The 15,331-nt window shown below is 42.0% G+C and overlaps 1 protein-coding gene across 5 annotated transcripts in view; it reads right to left on the bottom strand.

Annotated features, from left to right (window-relative positions):
- Positions 1–15,331, bottom strand: part of OSBPL10 (oxysterol binding protein like 10) — a 327,946-nt gene that overhangs the window by 77,679 nt on the left and 234,936 nt on the right. For all 5 annotated transcript variants that reach the window (XM_050779385.1, XM_050779384.1, XM_050779383.1 and 2 more), the window contains one exon: positions 11,784–11,994. In XM_050779385.1, coding sequence (XP_050635342.1) covers positions 11,784–11,994 — 211 coding nt within the window. The remainder of the gene's footprint in view (positions 1–11,783; positions 11,995–15,331) is intronic.

Genomic DNA, 15,331 nt, shown 5'->3' with positions numbered 1-15,331 from the left:
CAGTGAAATAAAAGAGGACACAAACAAATGGAAGAACATACCATGCTCATGGATAGGAAGAATCAATATCATGATAATGGCCATACTGCCCAAGGTAATTTATAGATTCAATGCCATCCCCATCAAGCTACCAATGAGTTTCTTCACAGAATTGGAAAAAACTGCTTTAAAGTTCATATGGAACCAAAAAAGACCCCACATTGCCAAGACAATCCTAAGCCAAAAGAACAAAGCTGGAGGCATCACGCTACCTGACTTCAAACTATACTACAAGGCAACAGTAACCAAAACAGCATGGTACTGGTACCAAAACAGAGATATAGACCAATAGAACAGAACAGAGCCCCCAGAAATAATACCACACATCTACAACCATCTGATCTTTGACAAACCTACAAAAACAAGAAATGGGGAAATGATTCCCTGTTTAATTAATGGTGCTGGGAAAATTGGCTAGCCATAAGTAGAAAGCTGAAACTGGATCCTTTCCTTACTGCTTATACAAAAATTAATTCAAGATGGATTAGAGACTTAAATGTTAGACCTAAAACCATAAAAACCCTAGAAGAAAACCTAGGTAATACCATTCAGGACATAGGCATGGGCAAGGACTTCATATCTAAAACACCAAGAGCAAGGGCAACAAAAGCCAAAATAGACAAATGGGATCTAATTAAACTAAAGAGCTTCTGCACAGCAAAAGAAACTACCATCAGAGTGAACAGGCAACCTACAGAATGGGAGAAAATTTTTGCAATCTACTCATCTGACAAAGGGCTAATATCTAGAACTTACAGAGAACTCAAACAAATTTACAAGGAAAAAACAAACAACCCCATCAAAAAGTGGGCAAAGGATATGAACAGACATTTCTCAAAAAAAGACATTCATACAGCCAACAGACACATGAAAAAATGCTCATCATCACTGGCCATCAGAGAAATGCAAATCAAAATCACAATAAGATATCATCTCACACCAGTTAGAATGGCAATCATTAAAAAGTCAGGAAACAACAGGTGCTGGAGAGGATATGGAGAAATAAGAACATTTTTACACTGTTGGTGGGATTGTAAACTAGTTCAACCGTTGTGGAAAACAGTGTGGTGATTTCTCAAGGATCTAGAACTAGAAATACCATATGACCCAGCCATCCCATTACTGGGTATATACCCAAAGGATTATAAATCATGCAGCTATAAAGACACATGCACACATATGTTTATTGCAGCACTATTCACAATAGCAAAGACTTGGAATCAACCCAAATGTCCATCAGTGACAGACTGGATTAAGAAAATGTGGCACATATACACCATGGAATACTATGCAGCCATAAAAAAGGATAAGTTCGCGTCCTTTGTAGGGACACGGATGCAGCTGGAAACCATCATTCTCGGCAAACTATCACAAGAACAGAAAACCAAACACTGCATGTTCTCACTCATAGGTGGGAATTGAACAATGAGAACACTTGGACATGGGAAGGGGAACATCACACATCGGGGCCTATTGTGGGGAGGTGGGAGGGGGGAGAGATGGCATTGGGAGTTATACCTGATGTAAATGACGAGTTGATGGGTGCTGACGAGTTGATGGCTGCAGCACACCAACATGGCACATGTATAGATATGTAACAAACCTGCACGTTGTGCACACGTACCCTAGAACTAAAGTATAATGAAAAAAAAAAAAGAAGAAGGCTAAGAGGAAGAACACATATAAAATTGCTAACACAAGGTGTTGGAGAAAACACCAGGAAAGGTGTTTCCTCAGCATATAAATATAGGACAAAGCACCCTCTATGAAACAAAAACAGAAAACTAGAAGAAGAAAACAGGCTGAGGTGAAAAGAGAGATGGATGCATCAAGGAATTATTATGAGGAAACTAAACCAACATTAGTAGAATTAAAATTAAAACTGAGAACAGGAAATAGTGGGATCAACACTACAGAAAGTCAAATAAGTAATGTATTGAGATAAGGAGGCTCTACCTATGTGCAGTTGCAAAAGACACAGATGACAATCATGAGGCAGAAAACAATAGAGAAAAGCTGGGTGCAGGGACTCATTCCTGTAATCCCAGCACCTTAGGAGGCTGAAGTGGGCGAATCACCTGAGGTCAGGAGTTCGAGACCAGCCTAGCCAACATGAGGCAACCCTGTCTCTACTAAAAATACAAAAATTATCCAGGCATGGTGGCACGCACCTGTAATCCCAGGTACTTGGGAAGCTGAGGCATGAGAATTGCTTGAACCCGGGAGGCGGAGGTTGCAGTGAGCCGAGATCGCGCCACTGCACACCAGCCTGGGTGACAGAGATTCCATCTCTTTTTTGAGACTCCATCTCAAAAAAAAAAAAAAAAAAAAGAGAAGATGCACAACAGAGATCCAAGAGATAAAAGATCCATGTTCCTGAAGGAGAGAGACCATATCAATGGACAGACAAAAATGTAAGTATAAATACATGTCCTGCGCTGAACAGAAAGCTGTGGGGGCTGCTGAAAGGAGCCACGACACTCCAGCAAAATCAATGGGAAAAAATGCACATCTAAATACCGCAGCTTGCCGATATTTTCTCAGGCTTTTTATTACTGAAATTCCAAACACACACAAAAGTAGAATACTATAATGAATCCCTAGTTTATGAAGTTTGGCAACATTTTTGAATAACAAAAATCAAGAGAAAAATTTTCCAATCACGAAAGCAAAAAAATTAGACCTGCCTTAAAGGAAAAAAAAAAAACAAAACCAGTCTTGAATTTTGCGACAACACTAAATGCCAAAAGATGAATAGGCAAATAGAAGAATGTAAATAGAAACTGACAGATCTGGAGTGAGTTGGGGAGCTGGGGGATAACATTCATCCCCAGCCAAAATGTCTTTCCCTTGGTAAGAATGGCCAACATTTATTGAGCTCTTGCTAGGTGCCAAGTACTGTTGTACATACTATCTGTGGTTTGTCTCATCTAATCCTAATGGTGACCCATGAGGCACATACATATTACTACCGTGCCTACCTGACAGATGAAGAAACACAGGCATTAAGAACTAGTAAGTGGTAGAATCCAGATTAAAACCCGTGCAGCTGAGCTCCCCAGCCCAGACTCTCACACTCTGCACCACGTGCCCTCTCAGCAGCACTGCAGAGAATCAGAAATGATTCTTCTTGCAGGAAAAACAACTTGAAAACATTTCCCAATGTACGAATAAAAGAAGCAGAATTAAGAACTCAAGAAATGGGGAAGTCATAAAAAAAAAAAAAAAAAACAAAAAAAAAAACAACTGGTAGAAAGCAATGAACCCAGTTAAACGCAGAGCTGAGCAGGGCTGGGACTACAGTCAGGCAAGTAAGACATTCACCTCAGGTGTAAAATAAAAGGAAGCATCAAGAAAATCAGTAATTGAGATAAAGCGTAATTTTTTCTAAGAGACAGGATCCCACTATGCTGCCCAGGCTGGAACATAGTGCTACTCACAAGTGTGATCACTGCACACCACAATCTTGAACTCCTGGGCTCAAAAAATCCTCCTGCCTTGGCCTCTCAAATAAGTGGGACTACAGGTATGCACCACTATACCTGGCTGAGGTAAATTATATTTTAACACAATATTTTAAAATTGAAATAAAAGGGAGGAGGAGAGAAAGGAAGGGACAAAGGGAGAAAGGAAGGAAGAAAAAAGGAAGAGAGAAAGTCTTATAGTACTCAGCCTCACTTCACCCTCATCTCCATCCTATCAGATCCTCTCTGCTATAGACTGAATATCTATGTTCCCCCTCAAGATTCATATGTGGAAGTCCTAAGCCCCAACGTGACCAAGTTTGGAGAAAGGGCCTTCACATTAATAAAGTTAAATGACATAAAAAATGTAGGGTCCTGATCCAATTGGATTTGTGTCCCTGAAACAAGAGGAAGAGAGACCAGTGCTGAAAGAAGAGGAAGAAAGACCAGAGGTCGGTTGCCCTCCAGGTTCACACACCAAGGAATGCCATGTGCGGACACAGCAAGAAGACGGCTGTCACCAAGCCACGAAGAGAGCCCTCACCAGAAACTTTGGGCCTAGGAGACTGGACTCTGGATCTTAAACTTCCAGCTTCCAAAACTGTGAGAAATTTTTGTTCTTTAAGCCACCCAGTCTACAGTTGTTTTTAATAGCAGCCCAAGCTAAGACATTGTCTTTATGTAAACTTGTGATATTTTGTTATCAATTGTTTTTGCATTAATTTTGGTTAAAAATATTGCATTAAAACATAACTACTTATCTTAACTACTTAACTTTATCTTTTTATCTTAACTACTGAAACTTTTGACACCCTTTTGAATTTTGCACTCAAGACTAGTGTCTCTTTCATCTCACCCTGGTCCCAGCTCCAGAATAGGCTATGAATAACACTTTTTTTTTTTTTTTAAGACAGAGTCTTGCTTTGTTGCCCAGACTGGAGTGCAGTGGCACAATTTCAGCTCACTGCAACCTCTGCCTCCCGGGTTCAAGTGATTCTCCAGGCTCAGCCTCCTGAGTAGCTAGGACTATAGGCACCCGTCACCACGCCCAGCTAAGTTTGTATTTTTTTTTTTTTGGAGAGATGGGGTTTCACCATATTGGCCAGGCTGGTCTCAAATTCCTGACCTTGTGATCCACCCACCTCGGCCTCCCAAAGTGCTGGGATTTTTTTTTTTTTTTTTTGAGACGGAGTCTCGCTCTGTCCCCCAGGCTGGAGTGCAGTGGCCGGATCTCAGCTCACTGCAAGCTCCGCCTCCCGGGTTCACGCCATTCTCCTGCCTCAGCCTCCCGAGTAGCTGGGACTACAGGCGCCCGCCACCTCGCCCGGCTAGTTTTTTGTATTTTTTAGTAGAGATGGGGTTTCACCGTGTTAGCCAGGATAGTCTCGATCTCCTGACCTCGTGATCCACCCGTCTCGGCCTCCCAAAGTGCTGAGATTACAGGCTTGAGCCACCGCGCCCGGCCCAAAGTGCTGGGATTACAGGCATGAGCCACTGCGCCTGGCCGCGATGAATAATATTTCTAAGCATGGTTATATAACTGAATATTAAAGTCACATGTTATTTTTAAAAAGAATTAGTCATCATACATTATCTAAGTATTATACTAATATTAAAATATTAATAACAATAGCCTGCATATCATAATAGCAAAAATTGGAAAGCAGAATAGAGGGGCAGAGGAAGTTAAAGTTTGTACTGTCTTCATCATTAAAGATTCAAAAAGTATTCCATCATCCCTTTGAGGACTACCAAAAAAAATAGGTTAAAGAATGCTTATGAAGCTGGGTATGGTGGCATACACCTGTAGTCCCAGCTCTTCAGGAGACTGAGGCAGAAGGATTGGTTGAGCCCAGAAGTTCAAGGCTAGACTGCACTATGATTGTGCCTGTGAAGAGCGACTGCACTCCAGCCTGGGCAACATAGTGAGACTCTGTATCTTAAAAAGAAAAAGAAAGAAAGAAAAGAATGGTTATGAAAAACTTAATATGACCACTACTAGAATTTATATATATATGTGTCATATTTCTTCCCAAAATACTAAAGAAGGGTAAAAGAAATACAACCTGTATAGCAAAATAGAAAACATGAAAAGCAGTATGGAAATAAAAACAAAAATCATAAGGAGACTAAGAGAAAAACACCGGTTTTAAGGGCAAAGGTTTGACTGTGGAATTGTCTTAATCCCTCCTTGGCCTTATTTTAAGCCTTGCTTAGAGTGTTGAGAGCTACAAGGCCTCTGCCCAGAGGCCAGTGATAGGTGATGGCCCCTGGAAGGTCTTTCCTCTTCCTGTACCAGTGAATTCATCTTCCCAGGTTCAGTAAACATAAAATGGTTTTCCAAAATAGAATAAGATTGACATTCACAAAAAGATTGAATTTTCACTTGAAACCATAAGACATATTCCCAGTGGAAAGCCGGGCCTTGGTAACTGTTTTATTTTTATTTATTTATTTTTGAGACGGAGTCTCGCTCTGTCACCAGGCTGGAGTGCAGTGGCACAATCTCGGCTCACTGCAACCTCCGCCTCCTGGGTTCAAGCAATTCTCCTGCCTCAGCCTCCCAAGTAGCTGGGACTACAAGCGCGTGCCACCATGCCCAGCTAATTTTTGTATTTTTAGCAGAGATGGCGTTTCACCATGTTGGCCTGGATGGTCCTTATCTCTTGACCTCGTGATCCATCCATCTTGGCCTCCCAAAGTGCTGGGATTAGAGGTGTGAGCCACTGTGCCCGGCCTCTAACTGCTTTCTTTAGGGAGAAGTTGGCACTCAAAAATTCTGTTTAGACAGTTGTAAAAAAATTTAAAAAACACGTATCTGAAATATTCTGCAATGCTAGTTTTTCCTCTTCTCCTGATATCCTATTGATATGCTTTGGCTCTGTGTCCCCACTCAGATCTCATCTTGTAGCTCCCGTAATTCTCACATGTTGTGGGAGAGACCCAGTGGGGTATGACTGAATCATGGGGTATGACTGAAGCACAGGTCTATGCCATGCTGTTCTCATGATGGTGAATGTGTCTCACGAGATCTGATGGTTTTAAAAACGGGAGTTTCCCTGCACAAGCTCTCTCTTCGCCTGCTGCCATCCACGTAAGATGTGACTTGCTTCTCCTGGCCTTCTGCCATAATTGCAAGCCCTCCTCAGCCACGTGGAACTGTAAGTCCAATAAACCCCTTTCTTTTGTAAATTGCCCAGTCTTGTGAAAATGAACTAATATGCCTATTTACTGAATTACCATATTTCTATCTTAGTTTTTAATCATAAAATAAAGAAAGGTGACTATAAGTGGGGCAAATCTTCACCAAAAGCAGTAGGTGTCAGGAAAGAAAGTATAAGAGACAAAGAAGGCAAAGGAAGTCCCTAAGTGGTGGAAAACAGATGAAAAACGAAAGTCTGAAGAGGTCTCTGGAAAAATGTAAAGCGCCGCAAAAGGAAGAAGATAAACAGCCAGAAGAGCCAGGGGTCCTTATGACAGTCTCACTTATTTGGCCCTTTTGGCCAAACCCCAAAATGCGAAGACCAGTGCAACTGGCTTATTAACTGACACTCCCCACTAATCTTTCAAGAGGATGAAGCGTTATTGCAAGGATGAGTTCAGGAAAGTATATTAAATTCTGCTCTGGTTCTTCTCCTCTCAAATATATTCTCTTGATCTTTTGTCCCTGTTTGTCTTCAAGGGCACCTGTGTCATCTACTGCATTCTGCCAAGGTTCCATTGTCACTAGTTCTGGCAGCTGCGACTCCAGTGTCCTTCCCCAAGCCTGTTTCACACCATCACGCTGCTAATGCCAGCTCTTACCTGGCACCAGAATGGGCTTGTCTAGTTACAGGCATCTGCCCGAACTCAAACCATGTTACCTAGATTAAGGCTTGCAAGCAAATAGCAAACCAACCAGAAGCACAGAGGGCACAGTACTCTGTACCCTCAAATCACTTTCCAGGCCCAGTTCCCTCCCACACTTGAAACCCACCTAAAAAGCCCAGGCTCCCAAAGAGCACAACCTTTTCCAGTTCTGAGCGTGGTTCTGCCTGCCTCTTCCCCATAGCACAGGGAAGTCTGGAGAAAACAGATACCCAGTCCCCTGTCCCTCCGCTGTTTACCTCCATCAAGCTGCTGAAGTAGATGTAGAAGCCACCAGGAATGGCAAAAGAGCTGCATAATTTAAGTCTTGACTGAAAAGCCAAATTACCTTTTTTTTTTTTTTTTTTTTAAGACATAGTCTTTCCCTGTCCCCCAGGCTGGAGCACAGCGGTGCGATCTCGGCTCACTGCAACCTCCACCTCCAGGGTTCAAGTGAATCTCCTGCCTCAGCCTCCTGAGTAGCTGAGATTACAGGTGTCCGCCAACCACACCTGGCTAACTTTTGTATTTTTAGTAGAGACGAGGTTTCATCATGTTGGTAAGGCTGGTCAAACTCCTGTCCTCAAGTGATCCACCTGCCCCGGCTTCCCAAAGTGCTGAGATTACAGGCATGAGCCACCACGCCCGGCCAAATTACTTTTTTAATTTTAATTACACACCTCTCCATAAATGGAAGCTAAGTGAAGCACTTCAGACCCAGTATATCTTGGAGATAACATCAGAAACAGGTCTGGGAGCCCAAATGAATAGCTGGGAGGCAGATGAATACTGAAGTATTCTCAGATTTCAGTCTGGTTGGCAGTGTGTTTGAAACAAAAACAGCGTAATGAGCAACATTTGGAGACAAAAGCTCCAAAGCAAACATATATCCCACAAGACACAATTAAATGCTATACAAGATGAAATATACAAGATCATAAATCATTTTTTATTCACAAAAGGGACAGAAGGAAAAAAAAAAAAAAAAAAAAAAAACAGTGCAAGGATCAGAAGGCAAAGAGCCATCACGCAGGAACAATCTGTATGAGTATTTGGTACGCTTCAGGTAAGACGGGCCTTCCTGCCCATTGAACACTGAAATGAAACCATGCCAGCGTTTCACTTTAATGAGATTTTGATTTCCATCAGCCCAACCTGGCACTTCTTAGACATAACCATTATATTTTTATCAATGTGTGTCAGGCAGCCGCTATAGCAACTATCAACCCTGAGAGCCCCAAGTGTCTAAACAAACACATTTTAAGGCAGCACTCCCAGGGCCAATGTATTCTCTATTCTCTTATCCCACTAGCTTGAGATTCTGGAATTCCATTTTAACTGCAGACAACTATGATGTTTTTCCTGCAGGAAGTAATTCTATTTTCCCCCAATGTGTAGCATAGATTTAAGACACACAGTAGGTTGTTTTAAAACTTCAGGGGCTGTGTTACATGGAATATGACATGTAAAAAGGGTTAGACGACAAGGAAACAAAGTAGTCATTGTGATGCTTCATGCTGTATTCTCCAACTTTCAGCTAAATTTCTTGATGACAACAACCCAAAAGAAGGACAGTGGGCTAGCCAGGCGCGGTGGCTCTTGCCTGTAACCCCAGCACTTTGGGAGGCCAAGGCGAGTGGATCACCTGAGGTCAGGAGTTTGAGACCAGCCGGGGCAACATGGAGAAACTCGGTCCTTACTAAAAATACAAAAATTAGCCAGGGGTAATGGGCACCTGTAATCTCAGCTACTCAGGAGGCTGAGGCAGGTGAATTGCCTGAACCTGGGAAGTGGAGGTTGCAGTGAGCTGAGATTGTGTCACTGCACTCCACCCTGGGTGACAGAGTGAGACTCCATCAGGAAGGAAGGAAGGAAGGAAAGGAGGAAGGGAGGAAGGGCAAGTGAGAGTCAAGGGTGGAAGAGAGAGCACAGGGAGGACCTGATGTGACATAATTTCAGGGACACTTCTTGGTCTCCCCTTTTTCCAATAATTTCCATTTTAACCTGTCACCACCTCTGAAATGCATCCATTTGAGCTTTGCTCCTCCAGGCCCTTAAAAATGCCAGAGATCCAATGAAAGTTAGGAAGAAAAAAAAAAAAAAAAAAAAAAAACGAATTTCCTAGGAAGCCCTGAAGAAATATTTTTTTCAAGAGGGATTAATTTTAGGAAAAAGAAAATGATTCAAGCTTGTATTTACTAGTGAAAGATTCTCGGAATGAGCCTATTACGTTGCAGAAGCTACAAGTTACAATACAGGGCAAAAGAGACCACAGAAATTTTGAAAAGCTCCAGTCTCACTCCAAATTTGTGTTCAGGCCTCAATGGGGGTCACTGAGGCTCCTTCCAGATCAGAAAATGTCAAAAAGCCTCATTAAGCTTCTGCATTTGGGATTCATTCTTAAAGCTGAGAAGCAAGAGGAAAGGTAGAAAAGCAGGTCTGGGTGCCTTTGCTCCATGCTTGAATATACGCAAATCTCCTCGACTGGATTCTGCACCCAGATTGTTTTATTTTGCTATCAAGGCTATCAGTGGCATAACCAGCAAAGAGGACTGTACTCTTGTTAATTTACTGATTTCGATCATTGTGCTGTCTTTAGAGGAGAGTGTCCTTTTTAAAAGGAAATACACACCGAAGTATTTAATAGTGAAGGGACATGATGTCTGCAATTTACTCTTAAGTGGTTAGAAAATTGTAATATGTAAATATAGTGAAAAGATGAAGTAAACATCATAACATGTTACTGTTTAAGGAATTTGTAGAGGGATATATGAGCATTTTTCATACTATTCTTGCAACTTTTCTAAAGTCTGAAATTATTTTTTAAAAACATATATACACCTGCCTTGAGAGAATTATAATGCTCACAAGACACTGTTCCCAGCCTCAGTTTGGGGGACTGAACCCACTGAGTGGTTGTTCTGGATTGAACAAAGAACCCCAGGCCAGGAAGACACCTGCCACAGCGGAAAGAGCCTGGTCCTGCCCTCGTTCTGCCACTTAGCTGGGTGGCCTTGGGCAAGTTGTTTAATAGTTCCGTGTCCCAGCATATCATCTGAACAATGCACATAATCATACCTACTTTGTCAAGATTTCAGAAAACATGTAGCCAAGGCCAAGTTCAGTAAATGATAGTGGGTTTTACAAAGAGAAAACCACATTACCCCCACACAGTCTACTCTGAAAAACCAACTGTCCCGTTTACGCTTCGGTGAAACAAAGGGCAAAGGGCAGTTGGGGAAAGCATGAAATATAAAGACCATCACTCATAGTCTGGGCTTTACTTCCTATTACCTAACTTGCCTCATTCCTTCATTAATTAAGTGACCCCTGAGCAACAAAGCACAATAAGGCTGCTGTTATTCTGTTAATTATAGTATTTTATAATTGTATGTGACATAACCAATCTCAAGCTATTTTTACCTTTATCTTAATCTTCACAAATATCTTTATATCTGCTCATTGATTAAACCTTCCTCCAAAAGGACTGAGGCATCTCAAGGACGTGCATTATTATCTCCAGCTTCTTGATTAAGAGCTAGAAATACTCCTGGTGTGTATTCCAGAGGTTTCCTCGTGAGGGGACAGGCAGGAGGATGTTTACTGCAGCGAGGTGAGTGGGGCAGAGGCTGGAGGCAATGTGCATTATCTGTCATCTGAGAGTGGCTGGGTATAATGTGGTGGACCCAACACCACAGAAATAATGGACCAGATGCTACATGCCAGTGTTTCTTAAAAACAGAATGCTGAGGCGTGTAATCCCAGCACTTTGGGAGGCTAAGGCGGGAGGATCGCATGAGGTTGGGAGCTCAAGACCAGCCTAACCAACGTGGAGAAATCCCATCTCTACTAAAAATACAAAATTAGCTGGGCATGGTGGCGCATGCCTGTAATTCCAGCTACTCGGGAGGCTGAGGCAGAAGAATCGCTTGAACCCAAGAGGTGGAGGATGCAGTGAGCTGAGATTGCACCACTGCACTCCAGCCTGGGCAACAAGAGTGAAAACTCTATTTCAAAACAAAACAAAACAAAACAACAGAATGCTGAGTGCAAATGTTATGAATGGAATGAGACTTATAATGTGATACCAGCAAGTCTGAAAGGTGTTCCATAGTCTTTATGTAAATATTTTAGTTACATTTTTCACAAAATGTTACATTTGTAACTTGTAAATAAAAATATATCCCAAACAGTACAGGAAGGGCAGGAGAGATGAATGCAGAATTACATTTTTCATAAAATGTTACATTTGTAACTTGTAACATAAAAATACATCCCAAACAGTAGAGAGGAAGCGCAGTAGAAACACTTGGATATAAGGATAGACGGATGGATCACAGAGAAATGGATGGACTTAAAGGAGGAAGACAATGGGACACACACACATAGTGTGTGTACTCATCCTAAACATGGACGAACTGCTGGCGGTCTTACCCGAGGCTCCTGGCTTCTGGCTGGGCTGGCCCGCCTGGTGCACGCTCTGCTGTAACAAGTTGAGGCACTCCCCAAGGCAGCTGAGGGTGGCAGCAGAGGTAGCTTTCAGGAGCAGCAGGTCCTGGTCCAAGGCAGTGAGGGGGCCAGACCCTGGCAGGGACTCAATGGCGTGCACGAGGTTCTTCTGCTGCCCTTCCACCTGGTTCATCATCTACAAAACAAGACGACAGTAAGGAGGTGAGGGGCAGAAGCTCTTCTTTCAACAGGCTGGGGAGGCGGCAGTTAAACCACAGAAGTGGGTAAAACTGGGTGAGGGTCAGTTCCGTGTGTTTGGTGCACGTTCTTCTTTTGATAAATACTCAATCCTGGGTGAAATCTGTCTTGGTAAATTTATCCAAAGGCACTCTAATCAAAAGAGAAGTTTTGAACTTTAGAGCTAAAAGGGGCCATCAGGGCCATCTCGGTATATCATTTTACAGATCTTCTGGAGGTAAGTCAATAATAAATACATTGCAAGCGTCCTTGCAACCACCTTTAGAGTTCTTTTTCTACAGAAGGTTATCTGAGACAGCAGGCGCGCTGTGGCTGTCCCTCACAGCAAGGCTTCCTCCTTGCTTTTCCTCCAGCTCCAACCCTTAACTCTTTGGTAGCCCTGTTCAGAGTTCACAGAGCGGAAGGGAAATCTGGGGCTGGTGTTTGTACAAAGGAGATCACAATGAAACCAGTGCTGAGCCCCCTTCACTCACTTGCAAATAAAAAATGCTAAACAGGACATGACCTTCTTAATACCACGAGACATGTCAGGAAGAGAAAAACCAGGAATCCTAGAGCCAGTCCTACTCCATGGCTCAAGCTATGACAAATAATCATATTTTGTGGCCTGGCTTCAATTCATAAGCTTATCATAAGACAAACAGTAGTCTAATTATGTCTTTGAACTAACAAGTCAAAAAAAAAAGGAACACAGGGGCTAGAAAAGGACTTTAATGGTTATCTTGTGAAGTTCATCCTCCTCATGTTTTATAAGTTATCCCATTAAACAGGATGATGTATATAAAGGGCTTAGACATCATGTCTAACAAATAATTAGCGGGTCTAAGAAGTGGAGGAGCTCAAGCAACCCGCCCAAGGTCACAAAGCCCATTGACATCAGAAGCAGGAGTAAATTCCTGTTCTCTGGTCCACTGTGTTTTAAGCTTCTCCACAAAAGCTGTTTTTATTTGAAGCAACATCTCCTGCTTTGCCACTGTCACCCTTGGAGGATCCTTGTCACCATGATGTCACCAGTGGGAAGAAGCAGTAATTCTGTAAGGACTGCTGGACTTGGACACAAAGCTCATTACTTTTTTGCTTAGCCTTTTTTCTCTTTCCTTTTGAAACAAATACCTGCTACTGGCAATTACTTCAAAATGATTTTTTTTAAAAAGATTAATTTTAAGAGACATGTTCCACAGATGTGGTTTGAGCGTTCTCATCTTAGTGTACACATCCATAATCTGGCTATGCAAATTGTTTTTTTGTAGATTACAGAAGATCTACCTAGCCATTCTGGCTCCTAAAACAGTGCCTATAAATAAGGAAAGCTCAGTAAGTACTCATTTCTTCTTCAGGTCTTTGTTTAAAAGTCATCTTTTTAGGTGGGTGCAGTGGCTCACGCCTGTAATCCCAACACTTTGGGAGGTGGGTGGAACACCTGAGGTCAGGAGTTTGAGACCAGCCTGGCCAACATGGTGAAACTCAATCTCTACTAAAAATACAAAACTTAGCTGGCCGTGGTGGCAGGTGCCTGTAGTCCCAACTACTCAGGAGGCTGAGGGAGGAGAATAGCTTGAATCCAGGAGGTAAAGTTTGCAGTGAGCTGAGCTGGCGCCACCGTACTCCAGCCTGGGTGACAGAGTGAGATGCCATCTCAAAAAAAAAAAAAAAATATAAATATATATATATATATATATATATATAAAAAATATATATATATCAACAAATAAAATAAAATAAAATAATAAAAGTCACCTTTTTGAGAAATCTTCCCAAACCACTTCATTTAAAATTGCACCTCCAGGCCAGGCATGGTGGCTCATGCCTATAATCCCAGCACTTTGGGAGGCCAAAGCTGGTGGATTATTTGAGGTCAGGAGTTTGAAACCAGCCTAGCCAACATGGTGAAACCCTGTCTCTACCAAAAAATACAAAAATAAGCCAGGTGTCATGGCGGGCACTTGTAATCCCAGCTACTCGGGGGGCTGAGGTAGGAGAATCGCTTTAACCCAGGAGGCGAAAGTTGCATTAAGCCGGAATCATGCCACTGCACTCCAGCCTGGGCAACAGAGCAAGACTCCGTCTCAAAAAAAAAAAAAAAAAAAAAAATTGCACCTCCAGCCCAACCCCAGGCACACCTGTCTTCCTTACCAACCTTGTTATCCACAGCATCTACCTCCTTCCAAACTAACTTGTAATTTCCTTATTATATTCATTTATGCTAGTGTGCAAGCAGGAATCATCATCTGTGTTGTTCACTGATGTATCCCAAGTACTATAAGTACCCACCTATTGAATGAATGAATGAATCCAAGTCTCCCTCCTCTCACTGAAGTGCAAAAGAATCCGTTTATGACATATAGTCTACAGAATACTTGATGAACATAATATGGCTGAAGATTTAGTAACAGATAATACCTCCATTATCAGTTTGCCAAGAAATACTGCCAACTAGTTAAATTTAACTTCAAACAAGATAAAATGTCTATGTATTCTCTGACATTTATATGTATAAATGCTAACAGGGAGAAATGGATTTCGAGCTATTTGTAGTCAGCATTTCTGTAAATTCCTACCATAAAATCCTGTCTTAGAAAAATGTACTGAAAAGAAAGAAGAAATCATGATGAAACATGATACATTATGTTTTTATTATTATGAATGGAGCCATAATGCTGAAGAGAAAAGGTGAATAAAATCAAGCCATCAACTATATGGTATATACTCATTTTTAATCAACAAAAAGAACTCTATTCCAATTATATAGTATAGGATAAATATTGTTATTTCATAAACATAAGATATTATGAAAATCTTAGGTAATAAAAACATGAAACCAGCTTGGAGGATATTCTTCTCTATTACAACAGATGCACATGCTCAAAGATGGAATCCACGCACTAGCTCTCTAAAAAAGCATTCAAGCCAGGAGTGGTGGCTCACGCCTGTAATCCCAGCACTTTGGGAGGCCAAGGTGGGCAGATCACTTGAGGCCAGGAGTTGGAGACCAGCCTGGCCAACATAATGAAACCACATCCCTACCAAAACAAACAAACAAACAAAAAACAAAGTTAGCCGGGCATGGTGGTGCACCTGTGGTCAGTCCTAGCTACTCAGGAGGCTGAGGTGGGAGGATCCCTTGAGCCCGGGGGCTGGGAGCTGCAGTGAGCTGTAACCACACCACTACACTTCAGACTGGGCAACAGAGTGAGACCCCGTCTCAAAATAAACAAACAAACAAACAAACAAACAAATAAATTAAAAATAAAAAGTATTCATCAGTATTTACTGAG

Source organism: Macaca thibetana, chromosome 2 (genome assembly GCF_024542745.1).
Source record: "Macaca thibetana thibetana isolate TM-01 chromosome 2, ASM2454274v1, whole genome shotgun sequence".
NCBI classification, from domain to species: Eukaryota; Metazoa; Chordata; class Mammalia; order Primates; family Cercopithecidae; genus Macaca; species Macaca thibetana.
This window is presented reverse-complemented; position numbering and strand designations above follow the sequence as displayed.